Source organism: Leptodactylus fuscus, chromosome 1 (assembly GCF_031893055.1).
Source record: "Leptodactylus fuscus isolate aLepFus1 chromosome 1, aLepFus1.hap2, whole genome shotgun sequence".
In the NCBI taxonomy this organism is placed as follows: domain Eukaryota; kingdom Metazoa; phylum Chordata; class Amphibia; order Anura; family Leptodactylidae; genus Leptodactylus; species Leptodactylus fuscus.
Window position 1 is genome coordinate 338,880,679 of NC_134265.1, and position 22,430 is coordinate 338,903,108.

General features: G+C 42.4%; 1 protein-coding gene across 4 annotated transcripts in view; it reads right to left on the bottom strand.

The window, feature by feature from the left end:
- APBB2 (amyloid beta precursor protein binding family B member 2) overlaps window positions 1–22,430 on the bottom strand; it is a 385,145-nt gene that overhangs the window by 277,575 nt on the left and 85,140 nt on the right. For all 4 annotated transcript variants that reach the window (XM_075261547.1, XM_075261546.1, XM_075261581.1 and 1 more), the window contains exon 3: window positions 6,201–6,315. In XM_075261547.1, the coding sequence (XP_075117648.1) occupies window positions 6,201–6,246 (46 nt within the window). In that variant the 5' untranslated portion in view covers window positions 6,247–6,315. The remainder of the gene's footprint in view (window positions 1–6,200; window positions 6,316–22,430) is intronic.

Below are 22,430 nucleotides of genomic sequence, written 5' to 3' on the forward strand. Positions count from 1 at the left end.
TCACCATCCATTATAGCTTGGAATATGAGACTACCATCATTTTATAGACACTCATCTTGGCTGTCTCATACATACATTTGACTTGTAACTATTTAGCATAGGATTAGTTATGCGGATTCATGTCATGTCATTGCATGGTTACCATTTTGCTCCTGGTAATGGAAAAAATATTTTTCTTCCTATGTACTATAAATTACAACCTGTTCTCACATTCCCTAATAGTTCAGTATGTTATTAGGTTGATTCCCAAGCGCAAGGTCGCTGGTTCAAATCGAGGATCAACGATGAAGATTTCCCAAGAAAAGACAAACATCATCCATCTCATCGATAGTGGTCTCTCGGCCAGAAAAATTGCCAAACTGGATCATGTGAGTGCCATGACAGTGGGAAGAATATGAAATGAAGTCCCTCCATCCATTCAAAAGCCAAGAGATGGACGTCCAGGTAAATCAGAGTGAACAACTCAGCTCATCACAAGGTTCATATGAATCGAGGCACAAGTTTGCAATGGTGGCCCAAAAGGTGACGCAGCCTTGAGTTAAACATCATAAGAAGCATTGGCTTGAGTTAACAGGAAAGTGGACAGTAGAAGATTGGAAACAGGTGATTTTGACTGATGAGACGAAAGTCAATAGACTGATGGGTGCAGATGTATCTGGATGAAACAAGGGAAAAGAGGGCTAACGAAACAAGAAATTGAAGAAACTTTGAAGTTTGGTGGAGGAAGCCTGCTGATATGAGGTTGTTTCACAGCCAAAAGAATTGGATGCTTGACCAGGATCAATGGTGGTCTCAATGCTGAGCTACATGTGAGTATCCTACAAGACCAGTTACTTCGTACACTCGAATACTATGGACATGAAAAGGACGACATAGTGTCCCAGCAGGACAATGACCTGAAGTATACATTGAGATTAGCAAAGAAATGCCTCAATGACAATGAAGTAGAGGTGCTGGATTGGCCCCACAGTCCTCAGACCTCAACCCAATCAAACAGTTGTGGGTAGATTTGAAGAAGAAACTGTATTTGTACCCAAGTGAGTCGACCAGTATGCACCAACATTGGGAAATTATAGTAGTGACCAGGATCAGATTTCAGTCAGGACATGCTTGAATGTGATTGAGAGCATGCCGGGTTTCAGGCAGTGTTGAAAGCCAAAGGTGGATTTACAAAATAATAAAAATAAAAATTTCGATTTTTAGGAGCAAAACAGTAACATTGCAGTTACATGACAAGAATCTGCATAACTAATCATATGCTAAATAGCTGGAAGTCAAACTTTTTTTTTCCTATCAGTATATCTTTATAGAATGGGAGGAAACCCACGCAAACACAGGGAGAACATACAAACTCCTTGCAGATGTTGTTCCTGGTGGGATTCAAACTCCAGGACTCCAGCGCTGCAAGGCTGCAGTGCTAACCACCGATCCACCGTGTTGCCCCAGCTGCAAGTCAAATTTATGTATAAGATAGCTAATATGATTGTCTATAAAATGATGGTAGTCTCGCATTCCAAGCTATAGTGGATGATGAGCTATGGAGCCTGAAATTCACAAGTTCAATACATTGTTACCCTTTTGCTTGTCGGTGTATGTTTCAAGATAACAGGCTACCAGTTCACAGAACGAGCCAATCGATCAGTTAAAAGCTTTCTCCTCCCCCTCTCCTCTCCATAGAGTTCACAGTACAGATATAACAAACACAGCAAAGTTTCACTACAAGTATAATAAACACAGTAAATCAAGATCTGCATTTAGTACGCTAGTCTTAATAATCCCTGCACTGCCGGAGGATGCGCCTCATTTATGATGGGGAGGCAGCGCACCTGCATTGAAATCTATATCAGCCCATACTTTTCTTATAACCCAGTGCTGTGCCATTATTCTTGTGTTTCTTCTGAGGATTTACGTATAAATTGACAGCTAGGAATTACCACTTCCCTTGTCAAAGAGGTGTGTCCCAACCCAGTAAATGGCCCCACCCTTGACTGGTAACACCCAGCTGTCAATTAATTCATAAATTTCTAGGAGGAATAACAGGAGCGATTTGGAATTGTTATTATATTTCAAGTATTTACCGTAACAGACATGTAAGGAAAGGTGACAGATCCTCTTCTAATGCAATTCAGAGAATGTTTAAAATCTTAAGAACATGTTGGAGGCAGGAAATGAATCAGCTCACATCTCCTCGGCATTGCTCAGCATTACACAGGATATCGCAGCTCCCATCTCATACAGATATATCCAGGCTACTCCTTTGTTCACAACTATATGAAGTTATATATTTCAGGAAAGAAAGCCAGACTACACCCAGTATTATGGGAACGTGGAAAAGACTATGGAAAACAAAAGGATAACCTTAACCCCACATGTGCCACTCAATGAAATACCATCGGAGTGCAGTAGTCGGAACGTACACCTTAGGGCTCGTTCACATCTGCGCCCAGTCTCCGTTCATGTAGGTTTCCATTTACTGCACAAAACAGAGCAGGAGACGGAAACCTGCAGGACTCTTTCAAACCCGTTCATTTTAATGGGTTTGAAAGATGTCCGGCCGTGAGCACCAGTGAGCGTTTTATGCTCTCCGCGGCGAAACCGTTTTTTTTAAACGGACACAGAGTCGGACATGCAGTACTCGGTGTCCGGTTTTAAAAAATGGTTTTGCGACGGAGAGAATAAAACGCTCACTGCCGCTCATGGCCGGACTCGGCATGACAGGTGTCATAGCATAGCAACTTCGTGAATATTGGAAAGAACGATTCCTTTAATCTGGCATTCAATTGTCCAGAACTTCTTATAGTTTGGAACTTAGCACAGAAGCTTTAAGTAATCTGGAATCTTACAAAACTGTCTCTCTAACAGTACTGTACATAATAGACAGGTCACACTCTCCAGTATAGTAAGCAGATGTATAAAGTATTAGTGCGGGATTACCCAGATTACTAGATCATAGTGCTGGGTGATTTTACTAAAAAAAAAAATAATATCTCTATTTCTTTCAAATTTACAGACAATTTTGGATTCTAAACGACTTAAAAAAAAACATTTACTTTCTTGGTTTTCAATAACTAGCTTTTTACTGAATTTGCGGCTTCTGTCCGCCATTTATGAAGGAGTCTGAATTGGAGTAGAGCTGTGGAAAAATAGAACAGTCAGAGTTGGTATTTTGGTCTTCCAAGGGTTAGTTCACACGGGGTATATTGAGCCGCTTTTTTTTGCAGAATCCGGCTCAAAAAAACGCCTCCCAGTGAAATCAATGGAAGCCAGTCATTTCCTTTTTCAGCGAGCGGTTTATTCCCGCTCGCGAAGAAAAGAAGCGACATGCCCTTTATTCAGGTGGATTCCACAGCTGATTCAGCCACGGCGTCCGCCTCGTGACACCTCCATCCCGACCAGGCCCATTCATTTGGGCCTAATCCGGAGCAGAATGCCGCCACTGGATGCCGATGCACTGCACCGACATCCAGCTGTGGCTAGCCCTTTTTTGGACCGGAATCTGAGGCGGCTATCGTATCAAACTAACCCCAACTCCATAACCCTGCTTATCATTCATGAGAGGGACTGGCATGCCCCTATACACATAAGACGATTTTGTTATTTTGTGTATGGGCACACGCTATGTATTGAAATTCAAACAAAAAAACCCCAAAGCTCACCGAGAACCATATGAAGCAGCGCAAGAGACTTGCATAACTCCAAGACAGCGATACAAGTATCCGCACCAACATCTAAAAAGAACATTTCACTTTTAATCAAAAGTTACAAAGCCATGGGTACAGTCCCTTACTCATGGCATCAACCATGAGTAAGGGACGTTTTTTGTCCCGAAAAGCATAGGCTTGTTGACCACTGTACCCATGGGTGTTTATTTTAATCTTTGCATGATTAAAAGTGAAATGTTATTTTTACATGCTGGTGCTGATACATTTATCGCTATCTTAGAGACACGCTAGGTATCTATCTCCTGACAGTAGCTGATAACAATAGGAAATATCCGAATTTTAGAATTACTCTTATTATTGTTTCACCGTTTCTATGTTGTAGGTGTATAGGACAGTGTTGTGTTCTACATATGGTACTTCTAAAGAAAACTGGGGAAAGTCTTATTGTCATGAATTAGTTAAAAAGCGCAGAAGAAAACCTCCAGAAATCCAGTTAGGTGGGATAGTAATGGCAGGAGGCAGCTGTCATTTGTCCATCAGATGAACAGAGAATGAAAATAGACATCAGGAAACAGAGCACACTCAATCCAATAAACAGAAGTCACAAGCATTACAGAGCGTTCTCTAAGGATGTGATTTATACGAGAGGAAATGACCGGGGGAAGTGACACAAAGACTGCCAAGACTGTCCAGATATCACAGGAGAGTCCAAGATGTGACTAACACAAATGTGCAGGAGAAAGGTAAGAGCACTCCATACATCAGACAGGAGGAGAACTCTACCTAATTCTATTACAAGGTTCAGGGTCTCACCAATGTTTAAGAAACAGCACCATCATCTTGGAAGGGGCTGAGGTGCAATACCTTACACAGCCCAAAGATGATAGTGGCATTGTTTCTGGAAAAAAAAGTAGCTTAAAGGGGTTGTCCCATCACAAGGATCCTATATATACTGCTAGTTTATGTGGATTTAAGACTTTTCCTTAATGTATTGCTTTATCAAAACTGCTTTGTTTGGCCGCTATCTTAATTTATTCACTTCATTGTTTACACTTCGTTTCTATGGCGCCTGGGATTATCTGCTCATTTGTCAAGTGATGTAGCTGCCTGCTCTCAGGGGGGGAGGGAGGGGCTGGGAGCAGCTCTGAGCTGTTTGTGTCTGATAAGTAGCGGAGCTTCTCAGATAGGTGAGGTAAGAGCTCCGGGATTTCTGAGCTCTTAGCAGTCGGTTTAATTGAATTTGGCTGATAAGGGCTGAGATAGAGAGTCCGTTACCTCTGTATGTAATGCAAACTGACTTAAATCCAGCTCTGCTACATCAGCTTCACACTGTGGTAATTTATTTACAACCAATCCCGTGCAAGGGAAACCCCGCCCACCTATGTGCCGAGAAAAGCAGGAAGTGAAGAGAGCACAACAGCCTGCAGGTTAGTGAACAAGCGTCATGGGAATACCCCTTTAAGGGATAGCGGACTACCACAGTACAATACTGATAATTCTCTATATCTGGTTTAAACACCTGGAGCCCCATGTGGCGCAAAAAAATTTGTAGAAAAATATGCACAACGGAAACGCAGCAATTTCCAAAATCGTGACGGTTTTGGAAATCACAGCATGTCAATTATATGTATCGAAACGCTGGCGTTAACCCTATAGCTATAATCGAAGCATATAAAAGGAAATCTCTGCGGACCTTCTGTGAAAAGTGCTGTAGGAGAAACTGCGATGTGTTACCACTGTGGCTTTTCCCGCAGCACTTTTTTGCTACTGTCCGCTATGTGGGGCCTTAGATTCATACTAGGGTCACCCCATAGACACCTGAAAGACAGAGAGCTCCGGATTAGGCCCAAATGAATCAGCCGTGAAATCCGCCTGAAGAAAGGGCAGCTTGCTTATTTTTTTTCCGCAAGCAGGAACAAACAAGGCGGAATCCGCCTCAAAATCCGCTGCCAAAAATAGCTCCCATTGACTAGAATGGGAGCCGCTCACTTCTTTTTTCCGCTAGCTAGTAGCGGAAAAAAGAAGCGAGCTGCCCTATCTTGCCGCAGATTCCGTGGCAGAATCAGCCGCAGCGTCCGCGGCGCAAGGCACCGGCCCATTCATTTGGGCCTAATCCGGAGCGGGATGCCAGTGCACTGCATCGGCATTCAGTCGCGGCAGCCGCGCTGGAATGTGTACACGTGGAACTCCGTGTGAATTAGTCCTGATAGGGTATATTAATAAGATAGAGACGGCTTTTTCCTAGCTGTGGCCCCTTCTCTATAAGCAAGAACAAGCTGCTCTCTCAGGTAGAGTTGGCACACCTTTGTTTCACATAGTCAGCCATTGACTGAATAGAACACTACATGTCGCCTACAGTGGCTGGAGCACAGTAGGTATATAGCTGTCTGAAGCTTCCTCCGGCTTTTATATCTGATCATGGGGCTTCTCAAAGATTGACCTGTGCCGAACACCAGGTTTACTTCAGCTGTAGTTCCAAGATGCACCAAGGTGTGTTACAACAGCTGTACATAGTGTATGATGATGGGGAATACTTACATGAACTGCTTGGTCGATACGATGAACCTGGATAGCGCCTGCCCATTGTTGATAGTCAGATCATTACAGCTTCTTCAAAAATATTGAACGGTGAAGCGTTTTTATTGGTCGTCACCTATAGAGAGAAAGCACATGAGAGGTAAAGTCCTGTAATCTTGTAAAAGTGTTATATATAGTGACAGCATTTATTATCTATCCACAGAATAGCTGATAAAAGGAATGTTTGTTGGGGGTCCAAATGTTGAGACCCCACGGAGAACGAGAACAGGGATCCTGAGTTGCCTGTGAGAATGAAGAGGTGGGGTGCATGTGTGATCCCCAATCCATTCACTTCTCTGGCACTGACGGGTCAGTACAGCCTCCAGCAGTCCTCTAGAGGTGCGGGGAATAAACATAGGTGGAGGTCCCAGTGATCAGACATTCACACATCCACATATTGCAGACAAGTGATGTCCATCATAATGACAGAATGCACCCATTCCAAACACTGATGTGGATAGGGCATTAGCCTAACAGTAGTATGTAAACCTGCAAGCAACACATTGTGATATAATGAAGTGCTGTGCTAAATAGCAAATTCAACTTTAATTTATTAGAAAAACTCATTTCTGCTACATCTGTTTGGCCTGCACACAACTATTGTTTCCAAAATCTGCAGTGAAAGATTCATCATCATTTCAGTTTTACAGTCCCGACCAGTTTCACAATTATTTGTACTGCTAATCCAAAATCCCTTTACCTCATAGATTGTAAGCTCTTGCGAGCAGGGCCCTCAGTCCCATTGTGTGAAATGACTTTCTCTGTAATGTATCTTTCTGTCTGTATTTGAACCCTACAAATTGTACAGCGCTGCAGAATATGTTGGCGCTATAGAAATAAAATTTATTATTATTTAATATTATTATTAAAATGTCACTTAATTCCCTGCTGGTTCAGTGTCTTCTAAGATTATGCATGAATGCATTCTGGGACGTATACATAAAAATGATGCTGTAATCCTATCCTATCCTACTAATATTATAAATGTGAAAGTTTGTGGGTTTGGATGTTTGTTCCTCAATCACGCAAAAACAGCTGAACAGATTTACATAGATAGGAACCCGATTAAAACATAGGCTACTTTTTTTCCCGGTAAATGTTGTCACTAGATGACCGCAGTGAAGGAATTTAGGTTCACACAATACTAAAGGACCTGTGATGACATCATCACAGGTACTTGAGCCATTCTAGGATAGGAACATGCTAGGCAGTGGGCGGAGCTACACACTATTTTGTGGGCGGAGCTATATAGGATGAAGCTGGACAGTGTGAAAGATGAAGAAAATGGAATCTCATGGAAGATCAGGAGACTACAGAACATGCAGGCTGTGTGTGGACAAGAGGAGTATATCGGGTGTAGAGTTTCAGTGACTACGACGGGGAATGTGTTGTTCTTCCTCTGATGGGGGAGGGGGGAGAACTTTGGCACATTTCAGCAATATCCATTCAGACCTTTGTAACACAGAAGCTGCTCATACAGTCACATAACAGAAACCCCTGTAATCACAATTGCCAGATGTAGCAGAGCTTATGCAGCGCTGTAGCACACCTCTATAGGCTCTCCATATGTAAACATGTACATACAGCTGGGTATCCTACACATATGCAGCAATGTAGTAGAGCCAAGACGCGGGAGCAGGCTGATTGAACTTTGGTACATTTCAGCAACATCCATTCAGCCCTTTGTAACACAGAAGCTGCTCACACACTGACATAAGAACACCCCTCTAATCCAAATGGCCAGATGTAGCAGAGCTTAAGCTGCGCTGTAACACAACTGAGTACACTCTCCATATGCAGAGATGTACATACAACTGAGTATGCTGCGTATATGCTGTGATGTAGCAGAGCCGAGAAGCGGGATCAGGCAGATCATCCACAACAGCAATTGTCTAAATATAAGCGGCTCAGCGCTAACACTAACCCGCAGACGAAGTCGCGGGCAGATGCTAGTAAAATACAGCTATGAAGGGGATCTGTCAAAAAATTCAATACAATAGCGACCATCAGCTTGTGTACTTTTACAGATGTGTAACTAACTTTCAATAAACATCGTCTACCACATCTTGCGTGTATCACACTGCGATGCAAACTGCTTGATGCCATTCTGTGATGAATGTAAGACAGGACAGCATTCTGCAGCTTGCTGTGTAATGTAATACAAGCCTTAGATGATGAAAAGTAACACATTTTTAATGAAAACCAAATGTAAATCTGTTAAGATTTATCCAAATAAAGGGGTTTACATTTTCCCATAGCTTTTACACCATTTAAGGCTTTCACTGTTTCAGTGGACGCATACAACAAACACCAGTGACTTATAATGAAGACTGTCGAAGTTCCATAGTCTTGATGTTCTTCCTGTCAAATCTGGCCAATGGAGACTCCAAGGATGGTAACAACATAGGCTAATGTAGTAAAGGTATTGGTTTGTATAGATAAAAGTGGCGCAGAAACGGAATCAGACAAGAATACTGAAGTCTATAAAAAGTAAAGTACCAGATATACAACTAAAATCATCCATTAAAAGGAAATGTACCGAAATACATAATAAAGAAGGTATTTGTATATAGCAGGCATGTGAAGGCCACCATTCTCTCTAGTGGTGGTATTTTGTATTCTGCATGTGGTACCTTCCCCAGATGTCATATGGCTGCTCACAGCCCTGTAAGATGTGATAGTAATTCAGCCAGTCAAGCTGTGAAATGCACGTTCCTTTTTCCGACAACGCATATAAAAATGCTGACCACTTGCATTCCTGCTAAGCCCATCTCAGCTGTGAATTTTCTTGCTGTTGATATGAAAATGATTGCTATTTCAGAGCTGCCAAGATAGCACACTGCACTCACAATGTTATCTGGTGTTTGCCTGAAGCAAGACGAGCTGACATCAAGACAACATCAGTGCAGTGACAGATGCCGCCACCACATCCCACTAAACATACAGTATATGGAAATAATGCGTGGACTGGAGGTTTTCAGTCTACCCTATCACATGTCACAGGTAAGGATCATATGTGATCAATCCAGAAATATTCCGTTCAGTGACACAATGAGGCTAACATGATCGCAGCCCATTTCAGTAGGCTGATGACTGGTTACACTAGATACTGCCTAGACCTTTATAGTAGCTGGTACTGTGCAAATGGCTCAACACTTGCTCCAGGCAGTAGATGTGGTCGTGTGGACCTTTGTGGCCAGTCTGCTCATACTGCTTTCACCTCCCTTAAGAAGTCACATAATCAGTGAAATCTGTTTTTTTTTCTAGCATGGGTGCTGTGCATGGGTTGTCTGCTGCCATTATTAAGAACTATGTCAGTTCAGATTCATCAAATTCACATCCCCCTGTTCTTCTAACAAAATGCCTTCCCGCTAGGGTTGAGCCGATCTCGACTTTTCAGGATCGATTTTGAAATCCGATTTACGATAATTTTTCATTCGAACCCGATCTCGATCCCAATTCCGATCCCAATGCAAGTCAATGGGATTTTTTTACTAATCGGAGATCGGATTTGAAAAACAATCCTACTCACTACACAGCATGGAATCTAACCATTGAACGCTTTAATTGTTAGAATCCACGCTGTGTAGTGATTTTTTTAATCACTAAGTAGCCAGAGGATTTTTTTTTAATCCTCTGGCTACTTAGTCCCTCCTGGTGTCCACTTACCTGCAGAGATGGCTGGTCCGGTGCCCAGTGTTCTCATTCTTCTTCGCCTTGCTGCCCCCTGCCTCCCAGGTTAGGAGACTGTGGGTGGGTTAGAAGAGTGTGGGCGGTTACTGGGAGGGGAGACGTCACATCTCTCCGCCCTGCACCCGCCCACACTCTCCTAAGCCACAAGCCCTTCTTCCTAGCTCTTTAACACTAACCTTGGAGGCAGGGGCAGCGAGGTGAAGAAGACTGAGAACACTGGGCACCGGACCAGCCATCTCTGCAGGTAAGTAGCTACTAGAGATGTTAGCTAGGCTCCTATTAGAATGAATGGACGCAGCTGGCACGAAGGGGGTTAAGGCTGTGTGCCGGCTGCTTCCATTCATTCCTATGGAACCGCAGCGAGCCTTCACACTGAGTATACACTCCACTCAGAATGAGCGGAGCGTATACTCAGTGTGAAGGCTAACATTGTTAGCTTTTCCCACAATGCTTGGCCAGTAGCAAAGCATTGTGGGAAATAATCACTGATCTCGATCCCACCTAAAAAGATCGTGTTCGGAATTCCGATCACGATCGTGAAATTTTCTCGATCGCCGATCGGAATCCGATCTTTTCCGAACACGATTGCTCAACCCTACTTCCTGCTCCATCTCTCTCAAATAATCTTCTCGCTACAGACACCCTCTCTTGCACAATACCCACAGTCCCCTTCTTTCACATTCAGGTTATCATGCCTTCATTACCTTCCTCACTGTCATCATCCATAGTTGTAGAGCTTCAAAAGTACCTTCCAGGACTTTTGGTGACACCATCCTTACAGTCTAAGGTCTTGGAGGGTCCATTTTAGTCTTAGTCCTGCATTGTTTGCAGAAACAGAAAAAAGGCATGGATATTGGTACTAGACATGGATCACGTGGCAAGTGTCCAGAGGGTGTACTAATTTCCAACAATTATTCTAGGTCCTGCTTGTAAACCTTTCCCAATGCCTTAAACCTCCCACCAGCCATTGCCAACACCATTGGTATTGGCATTGAAATCTCCTTGCCAGAGCAAACAGAGCACTTATCATCAGTACACCTGGAAGAGACAACAAAGCAGCCTAAAGTGTAATAATAATGGATGCTGCACATGGGCAGTATATTTGTGGTGATGTTGTCCAAGCAGGGATATCAGTATCCTTGTAGGCGCCGTTCAGTCCTGACCATAGCATTGCAATAGTGTTATCAGCAAAATCAGAAAAGGCTAGCGCTATCAATCGCAGTCAAGGGAAGGTGTTATACAGTTTCCAAGTGAGACCCACCATTGTAAAGTTGGCTAAAATCGAAGATGAAAGAGTCCTTCATGTACAACTTTTTCATCCTGCAAAATGATGGAGAACATACCGAATACCCAACAAACATCTTTATAGTCAATGAGAGCCCTCAAGACCTATTGGTTTTCGTCATTAAATGGATCTATCTGTATTGTTCAGTCTATTCTTCTGTTCCTATACAGAATAGATGTACAAACTAGCAGTAACACTGATGTGAACGTACCCTTACATTGAAGATACATTCACTAGTAATATAAAACTTCACTTTTAATGATTCCTTTAAAGCAGTGTATGCTGTAACGGCTGCAACGGCGCTATTACCCCCATACTAGATGGTGTCACAGTGACTGATCAAACCAATATGAGACACTACGCCCCTTTAATGGAGTAAGGCTGAGCGGTAACTACACTGGCATCCCATACAGTGATAAATCCTAATCCACAACGCGTTTCCTACTGCCTATTCCTAAGTGTGACCAAGCGATGTGCAGTAAAAACCCCAGTTCGCGGCACCTCGATGGTAGGTGCCGTTACTTAGGAGCCTTATGTTCCTTTCCCAACATTCATCTTTAGATAACTAGATTGCTTATTCCTACCTATAATTTTAATGGATAGCAAATGTTCTCACCCCAGCATATGGTGCCTGACTGCTCTTGTAACTTTTAAGAACCTCTTGGCATAATACAAAATGGTTGGATGGCACAGATGTAAGACGCCTATCTCCAGCTGTTGCATGTTTTTCTATTATAACCATTTATTTCTGTGCAAACCCATATAACTGAATAATTATGTGTGGAGAGCAATAGGTATTAAAGGGCAGCCAAAGTGAAATACAGCTTCGATGTCGCTCTGTACTAAACCCCATTGTTAGCTAATATCCATTATTATGGGCTCTTAGGATATAAAACACATAACTGAATATATAGCATGCTCAAAATAATTGATATCATTACGGTAACAGTGACAGGAATCAATAGCACATCGTTGGATATTCATAAAATACAGCAATGACAATGGCTCTCCAATAGAAATCATGTGAGGTTTACTTCGGTAAGGATACATGCACTCGAGGTACGGACTGTGGTGCCTCGACACATCTATACACGCCGCAAAATAAAAGAGGGATGAAAGTAGGGAAAATACACTATGTGAGGAACGCTGCAAAAATATTCCAACAGTGTAAAAAGAAGTAATAAAGACAGGAGCAAGAAGGAAGAAAGAAAAGGAAAGGGGAGGGAAAAAAGGAAAGAAGGCAGGAAGGAAGGAAAGGAGAGGGAAGGAGAGGGGAAGAGGAAGGAAGGAAGGAGAGGAGAAGAAAGGAAGAAACGGAAGGCAGGAAGGAAGAAAAGGAGAGGGAAGGAACACAAGGAGAGGAGAAGAAAGTAAGAAACGGAAGGTAGGAAGGTTGGAAGGAAAGGAGAGGGGAAGAGGAAGGAAGGAAGGAAGGTTGCAAGGAAAGGAGAGGGGAAGAGGAAGGAAGGAAGGAAGGAAGGAAGGAAGGAAGGAAGGAAGGAAGGAAGGAGAGGAGAAGAAAGGAAGAAACGGAAGGTAGGAAGGTTGGACGGAAAGGAGAGGGGGAAAGAAGGAAGGAAAGGAGAGGGGAAGAGGAAGGAAGGAAGAAAGGAGAAGGAAGGAAGACAAGGAGAGGAGAAGAAAGGAACATACGGAAGGTAGGAAGGAAGGAAGGTTGGACGGAAAGGAGAGGGGAAAAGGAAGGAAGGAAAGAAGGAAGGAAAGGGGAAGAGGAAGGAAGGAAGAAAGGAGAAGGAAGGAAGACAAGGAGAAGAAAGGAAGATACAGAAGGTAGGAAGGAAGGAAGGAAGGAAGGAAAAGAGAGGGGAAGAGGAAGGAAGGAAGGAAGGAAGGAAGGAAGGAAGGAAGGAAGGAAGGAAGGAGATGAATAAAGGAGAAAATAAAGATGGAAGAAAGGTAGCAAGTCATGGGAAAGGACACAGAGGGTTTTAGAGAACCAAAGGAAGAAAAGAAGAAAGGGAGGAAGTAAAATGAAACAATGAAAGTGGTTAGGAAAAGGAAAGAAAAGAAGAAAAAGATAGAAGAAAGAGAGCAAGGTATGAGAACCCTTACAATTGGCGACCAATATCAGACCAGTTGGTTTCCTGTCACCCCGTCACTGTTTACCAGGCACAGCTATGGACTTTTAGCGGTGGTAGTGCCTGGTATTACAGCTCAGTTCCCTTCAAGTGAGGCAACCCCCCCCCCCTTTCCCCGTCCATTTACTCATAAGATTGACAGCCGGACCTTCATCAATGATATTAATGAATGGGACCAGAGAATCGCTTTAATGATGTAGATGTTGATAATAACCCCATCTTTTTATTTGTGACTTTTAGGACTTTTTGTTGCTTAAGGAATTATGAGCTTGTAGAAGAAACACTAAGCAGTAGCCAAGGCTGAAATCCAGGCCTGCCTTCAATGCACCGTTACAATGCATTAGGATAAGATATGTGACTAAGTTGCCCCACTAAATCCAGCTGTTCTATTACGGAGAGTCATTTTTAGCAAGGAGCAGACGATCGCTCTTCCATGGCTTGCCTTTTAATACCTAAATCTCTTAACAAAATAAAATAGTTCTTTGCAAATCAGCAATAAAAGCATTACAATTTACTTACAAACTATATTCAGCGGGAAACATTCGTGCACCGCTGGTAATTTATGTCTTATTTTTATGTCTCCATTATACAAAACTTGGCTTTTATTCAATGCCCCATATAATTGTAAATGAGCGTTGGGGACATTCTGCTGAACCGTGCTCTGCAGATGTCATTCGTATGCAGAACGCAAAAACAAATTTAGAATGAGATGCCGAACAGCCCACTCCAGGGAAATCTAAATAACTACTTGTAAATTACAGATTGTACCGATTCCCTGTTCCATATAGGAGAGAAAGACAGCATATTGCTGCAGAATGGCACTGCGACTTTATATCACATGCTGAAATGCACAACCCGGTACAAAACTGGTCTATTGCCCATTCATGGCTTCAAGACAAGGGAAAGATCCCGAGGAGGTGATTTCAGATAGAACGTATACTAGTCCACCACTGTGTACAAACCAACTCTGCAAAGCTGCAAAAAATTTGTCTCCTATCTCTTTCATTGAAGGTTTTTTTTTGCAAGTCCCGAATGATGGGACAGATTTATCAAAGAAAATGTGGCAGAATTCAAGAGCAATACATGCCCGATAGCATAGGTCTTACCTGTTTTAGACACTTTCTGTCCAACAAAGAGGTGAGGTTTAGCTGAGGAGGATGGGGTGTGCTTAAAATGTTACACAGTGTACCAAAAATGCATCAAAACTAAGGCAACTAACAGGTGGTGAAACTTATATAACACAGTCCAATGCTGGATTCACACTAGTGCTTGCTTAAAATTAGTGGCTCTCCACTGGTTTCAGTATAATCCCAGTATAATCCACCGGTATCAGCGGAATCCCAGCGGACCCCAATATAGTCTATGGGGTACGAGAGTTTTTCTCGTGTAACCACTTTCTAAGCGGACAGACTTTCCGTCTTTTGAGTCCCCATGCGGATCTGAAGGACAGAAACCCAAACGCTACTGTAAACTTAGCATAAAGTCCCATATGAGTCTGAGGGAGGACCAATTTTACAGAGTGACATCCAAGTGTCGTCCGAGTGCCCGCCATGATGCATTCGCTACCACAGGGGGCTTTCCAATCCATTGTGTTCCAATGGCACAAAGCAGGATAGCACCAGCTCTATAATCGTCGGAACAGAATGGCGCATCGAACAAACCCCTACAGAAAGCTGTGGCCTGCGTACTTTGTCATGTACATTAGGCTTTACAATGGGTCAGAGTATATCAGAGATAACTACCTGTGAAAATGGGAGAGGCAGAGCGACTCAGGGATCGGGTGCTGGCTCTGATCACATGATCCAAGACTGGAACCAGCCCATAACCCCTAAATACAGCATCTAATAAGTCAAATTCCCTAGAGAACCCCTTTGAAGGGATATTCCAATATTTTTCAAAATTAAAGACCAGAGATTTGAAGAAAGAAACTAACTCTCCTGCTAAAGGACCTTCCATTCCAGCTCTGTCTCCATTCTTGAGACTTCTGGTCAGGACAGGAAATGATGACAACATGACTGCTCAGCCAATCACAGTGAATGCCACTGAGTCACGAGGCCAGTGACTGGCTGAGAATAGATTTGCATATTTGCACATCATGCATAATGTTAAGGGGGCTGCCCTCTAGAGGGCAGCAAACAGAGGCACTGTTCTCCTAATTACATCCTGGAGAACAGATTTGCATATTTTTTACCCAGAATCCCTAGTGAAGCAGGAATGACTTGTAAGTCTCCGTACGCCTATGTAGGCACACACTCTCCCTAATGTGTACGATTATCCCCTGACCCTGGTCTATAGTGTCTCACTCTGCCAGTATCCCTGCGCTATGCTGAGGAGGTTCAAAAGACCGAAACAGCGCTGTCCATAGCTGGGAATCTGTTCCTTTTGGAATAGAAATACTAATTTGGCAATAAACTCCGCATCATGATTAGTAGGCTTATTAACTGAGTCATGCATTATGTTAAGGGGGCTTCCCTCTAGAGGGCGGCATACAGAGGCACTGTTCTCCTAATTACATCCTGGAGAATTGATTTGCCTATTTTTCACCCAGAATCCCTATCGGAGCAGGAATGACTTGTAAGTCTCCGTACGCCTATGTAAGCACACACTCTCCCTTATGTGTATGATTATCCCCTGACCCTGTCTGAGAATAGTCAGGATTAAAGTATGTGATGTCATCAATTGTTGTATGATGGTAGCTGGCAGCACTGGGGACCAGTGGGATGGAATAGAAGTGCTCTAGAGGGGTTTTTTCTTATTTTTACGAAGGGTTGGATTTTAGCTGACTCTCAGCACCTTCTGGATGGCCCACATTCACTACCATCAATGACAAATCTATAATGTCACCGAAATGCACATCCTTGTGAAGGCCTTGTTTAATACTGTCACTATGCTAACACTTTTTGTCAATACTAGATTTAACAAGAGAGAAGCTCACAAAGATTACTGGTTGCTCAGGCAATGCTAATACCACACCGTGCCAAACATATCCACAGCCTCTTATGTATTCCAGCACAGGTTAATAGGCTGTTGGGAAATGACACTTTATGTCACGCTAGAGACAAGTAATGATGGTCGTGGTGACAGTCCTTCCATACTGCGCTAACTCAGGCTACAATGAGTGATAACAATTAAACAAGTCAATTGCCTTCACATGGGTCAATGCAAACATGTAAGGGGACAAAGGATAATTAATATTACTCCTCGCCTCCATAAGGTTTGCATTACTGTTGGCAGTACACCGCTTAGGTACATGGGGAGATATGCTGCCGACGACGGTCCTATCAGTGCCTGTTTACCAATGCAATGAAAATTCATAGCTAAAAGGGTACCCCTGTCCCTAAACTTCTGGGGACACGGACTCTTAAAGAAAATGAAATAAACATACCTACAGAACTGGAGGCAGAACCCATCTTTCTCTACGCATAAGTTCCTTGTGAGAAGTCACTAGCGGGAACTTCAGAACAATTTGTTTTCAGAGGTTTTATGCTTTCAGTGTGATTATAACGTCTTGTCCTGCTCGGCACCTTCCTGTTGCAGGAAAGTCAAATAAGACAGGAAATCTCAGCACTTCCAGCTGTTTTCACAACCCTGAGGTGTGCGCTGAATGTCTTGGACTGAACTAAATGGAGACCATCGGGGCAGATATATTGATGTATTTATGTCCGAACTCTGCCATAAATACATTGACAAATATGACGTCCACACAGAGAATAATGGTATTTCAAACTCTACGCCCCTATTGCAGATGCAAAGAAATTGGAAAAAGTTGACAAAGCTTCAGCTTCAAGTATACCCAATGCTTTTCTAGTTAAAGTCTCGGAAAGCAACGTAAGGCCCAACCAGGTATTGATTTTCCCCTTCGACAGTAACAATACATACATATATAGTTATAAAGGTCATGTGTTAAAGAAACACTTAGGTCCATCAAGTTCAACCATTTTATACTTATAAACCCTAGTTGATCCAGAAGGCAAAAAAATTTCTTTCAACTCTTTACCGACATCTGCAGTACCATTATGACTATGTCGGGTCTTTAAACATGGCGATTCCTCAGCTCCTATTATACCGCAGAAACTAGGTGGCAATCCCTGCGATCAGTGTCTGCACTGATTGTGGGCATTAACCCTTCTGATGCCTCAAATCTGACCATTTTAATACCCCTACATTTTTGGATGAGCTAGACTTGGAGGCTGCCCTCTAGAGGGCGGTATACAGAGGCACTGTTCTCCTAATTACATCCTGCAGAATAGATTTGCATATTTTTTACCCAAAATCCCTAGCGGAGAAGGAATGACTTGTAAGTCTCCGTACTGCCTATGTAGGCACACACTCTCCCTGATGTGTATGATTATCCCCTGACCCTGGTCTATAGTCTCTCACTCTGCCAAATTAGTATCCCTGCGCTATGCTGAGGAGGCCCAATAGGCCGAAACAGCGCTGTCCATAGCTGGGAATCTGTTCCTTTTGGAATAGAAATACTAATTTGGCAATTAAATCCGCATCATGATAGTAGGCTTATTAACTGAGTCATGCATGATGTTAAGGAGGCTGCCCTCTAGAGGGCAGCATACAGAGGCACTGTTCTCCTAATTACATTCTGGAGAATAGATTTGCATATTTTTTACCCAGAATCCCTAGCGGAGCAGGAATGACTTGTAAGTCTCTGTACTCCCTATGTAGGCACACACTCTAGACTTGGGGCTTAAGCTAAGTGAATTACTATTCATCCCATATACAGCTTGTTCAGAGATACTGTAACTTTAAATGACTCTAACTGGGAGTTGTGGGTGCTAGAGCCGTGATTAAAACATGATCAAGAAAATTTCTGTACCCCCACGTAGATTTTGAGATATCATAGGTTAAAACGGGAAAGCATATACTTGCACTTTCACTTTAACCAATGTGCAGGAGAATATGAACAGCTGACATTGAAGGGATAGAAGATAACCCCAGGGGAAGAGGTGCTATGGACTTTAATTCATTATATCACCCCCATTATGAGTTATACAGTCCTATGAAAAAGTTTGGGCACCCCTATTAATCTTAATCATTTTTTGTTCTAAATATTTTGGTGTTTGCAACAGCCATTTCAGTTTGATATATCTAATAACTGATGGACACAGTAATATTTCAGGATTGAAATGAGGTTTATTGTACTAACAGAAAATGTGCAATATGCATTAAACCAAAATTTGACCGGTGCAAAAGTATGGGCACCCGTATCATTTTATTGATTTGAATTCCCCTAACTACTTTTTACTGACTTACTGAAGCACAAAATTGGTTTTGTAACCTCAGTGAGCTTTGAACTTCATAGCCAGATGTATCCAATCATGAGAAAAGGTATTTAAGGTGGCCAATTGCAAGTTGATCTCCTATTTGAATCTCCTCTGAAGAGTGGCATCATGGGCTACTCAAAACAACTCTCAAATGATCTGAAAACAAAGATTGTTCAACATAGTTGTTCAGGGGAAGGATACAAAAAGTTGTCTCAGAGATTTAACCTGTCAGTTTCCACTGTGAGGAACATAGTAAGGAAATGGAAGACCACAGGGACAGTTCTTGTTAAGCCCAGAAGTGGCAGGCCAAGAAAAATATCAGAAAGACAGAGAAGAAGAATGGTGAGAACAGTCAAGGACAATCCACAGACCACCTCCAAAGAGCTGCAGCATCATCTTGCTGCAGATGGTGTCACTGTGCATCGGTCAACTATACAGCGCACTTTGCACAAGGAGAAGCTGTATGGGAGAGTGATGAGAAAGAAGCCGTTTCTGCACGTACGCCACAAATAGAGTTGCCTGAGGTATGAAAAAGCACATTTGGACAAGGCAGCTTCATTTTGGAAACAAAAATTGAGTTGTTTGGTTATAAAAAAAGGCGTTATGCATGGCGTCCAAAAAGAAACAGCATTCCAAGAAAAACACATGCTACCCACTGTAAAATTTGGTGGAGGTTCCATCATGCTTTGGGGCTGTGTAGCCAATGCCGGCATCGGGAATCTTGTTAAAGTTGAGAGTCGCATGGATTCCACTCAGTATCAGCAGATTCTTGAGAATAATGTTCAAGAATCAGTGACGAAGTTGAAGTTACGCCGGGGATGGATATTTCAGCAAGACAATGATCCAAAACACCGCTCCAAATCCTCAGGCATTCATGCAGAGGAACAATTACAATGTTCTGGAATGGCCATCCCAGTCCCCAGACCTGAATATCATTGAACATCTGTGGGATGATTTGAAGCGGGCTGTCCATGCTCGGCGACCATCTAACTTAACTGAACTTGAATTGTTTGTCCAAAATACCTTTATCCAGGATCCAGGAACTGATTAAAATCTACAGGAAGCGACTAGAGGCTGTTATCTTTGCAAAAGGAGGATCTACTAAATATTAATGTCACTTTTCTGTTGAGGTGCCCATACTTTTGCACCGGTCAAATTTTGGTTTAATGCATATTGCACATTTTCTGTTAGTACAATAAACCTCATTTCAATCCTGAAATATTACTGTGTCCATCAGTTATTAGATATATCAAACTGAAATGGCTGTTGCAAATACCAAAATATTTAGAACTAAAAATGATTAAGATTAATAGGGGTGCCCAAACTTTTTCATAGGACTGTATGTTATTGGTTTAAGGCTATATCTGTTAAATCGCTATAGGTTAAAATGAACATAAGGTATCGGAGTTACATGCCAATAATATTTATTTCAACCATAAATTAAAAATCTGCAACAAAAAAAGTGACAATTTTGGGATGATTTTGCAATTTTAACGTGACTTTTTCAGGGGTTAAGGTCAGTGCATAAGTATCACCAGTTTCCCTGTGATCACTGTCCCTCAAGATGAGATATGGGGTCAGCATTGCCCAAACTCCTATAAAATATGCTGACCCCATATCTCTTCCTCTGAACTCCCTCCAGCTCTCTTCCTTTTGACGGCACACTGATGCTGAGTTCACGCTGAGCTTCTTAGTCAGGATTTTGAGGCCTAATTCGCCTCAAAATCCTGACCAAAAAGACGGCTCCCATTGAAATCAATGGGAGCCGGTCAGGTCCGGCTCATGGAAAATAGAACGGACATGCTCATTCTTCAGTCCGATTTGCCTCGTGAATCAGCCTGAAGTCACTCTGTCCTCCTGACTAGGCCCATTCATTGGGCCTAATCCAGAGCAGAGTGCGCAACTGGATGTCATTCAGTCGCGGCTACCCATTTTTTGGTCCGGAAAAGATATAGTCACGCAAGTGCTTTATAGAGGAGAAATGCTTTCTTCTCTAGATGCCAACAATATCCTATTGGCTTTGCCATTGCATAGTACTAGTTTAATGTCAACAATTACCCCCAAATCCATATCCATTGTAGACCCAGTGGCTTCCTTGGTACGGCATACCAAGGACAGAGGGGTTAACCATCATACATTTCCATTTAGCCAGGACGTCTACATTGTAAAACAATAATACTCATGATTAACTTTTCAAAAAGTTCCAAAAATACAAGTCGCCCCTCTATATGCTTCTTAATTGTATAGCACCAACATATTGTACAAACACTGCCACTGTCCCATCTAAATTCCCTATCCATGTGTCTTTACTGTGTGGGAGGAAACCCACACAATCATGGAAGAACGTACAACCTCCATACAGAATAGACATTACATTTGTATACTTCTATACTACATATAGAGTGCACGAGTATAGATGCGTCATTCATCACTGTGTCCTTGTATTCGCCAGTGTAGCGGTATTTTTCTATAATGGCTTTTTAAGGAACATTTCTTCCTTCATGCCTACATTGTAAACTACTTTGCAGGTATTTCTGTCAACTAATTTACTTTCCCGCAATAATGGGAGTAGATTTCACACATACAGACTTTCCTTATGACAGGGATAGAAATAACATGTTATTTAGATTGTCATCCGATTATCTTTTCCTCCTACAATAAGAAACTAATATGCCTGGTTTATAATGTAACTATTACTATGAAGCGGGTTTATTATATGGTGTAAGCACAAGGAATACTCAGTGTGCCGTACATACCCTATTGAATTTTACCACTAAGAATGGTTCTGGGAGGGGTTGGGGGGTGTTTTAACGCATTGGGGGACCCAGTGCAAAAGTTTCATAAGTAGGGTCCTCCCCATCGCCACCACTTAGACATATCTGACCTGTCCAAATTATAATGTCCTCTTAGTAGCTCCCACATAGTATAATGACTTGTTAGTAGCTCCATACAATATAATGCCCCTCAGTGGCCCATCTCATAGTCAAATGGCTACATATAATAAAATGGCCCATCATGGCTCCTCCTGCTTCACTGAAATCTTCTCCAGACGCAGATGAGTTGAATCCATGACATACTTTCCACCAACCAGGACTGCAGGACATGACCTAGAATCCACCATGGTTGGGAAGTATGGGAGCAGTGTCTTGGTTCCTAAGACCATCAGAAATATGCGTTTTCCGATGGTCTTATGCAACCCCTGTGAAATGGTCGTTTCGACCCCCCCCCTCAAAAAAAAAAAAAAAAGGGGTCGCGACCTACAGGTTGAGAACCGCTGCTTTAGGGGCAAGAGCCCCAGTAACCAAGATCCTTTGATAATGTAATGAATGATTGACAGTCTATTGATCCAATGGGATCGAGCAAGAGGTTGCACAGACAAAGAAAACATTGTATTCAATGTTGTTGCAAATTGTATCTACTAAAGGTAAATGTATAGAATATCTCTACATGTAATACCATGACAATTACACAAAGCGAATTGCATCGTCTTTATCAAAATTCAGTGTAGGTGGAATTATTAATAAAAATAGAAATAAAGATCTCATAGAAGGTGAAGTAACTTAAACTTATTGATACCTGTATATTGAAATAACATATTTAAAGAAAACATCCATAAAGTTTAACTGTATTAAGTCCTGTCTCCCCCCCACAGTATATAAAGCCCCTTTCCAGCTGCTCCCTGTACAATGGATCAAACAAATAAAGGGGGGAAATCTAATGTTCACCTTTCCCTGTTCCCCTGTCAGCTGTTCTCTACTGTCTCCTTCTCGGAGTTATCAAGGAGTGACAGGCGCAATATCATTGATAAGCAGAGGACAGGGGCCGAATGGTGAAC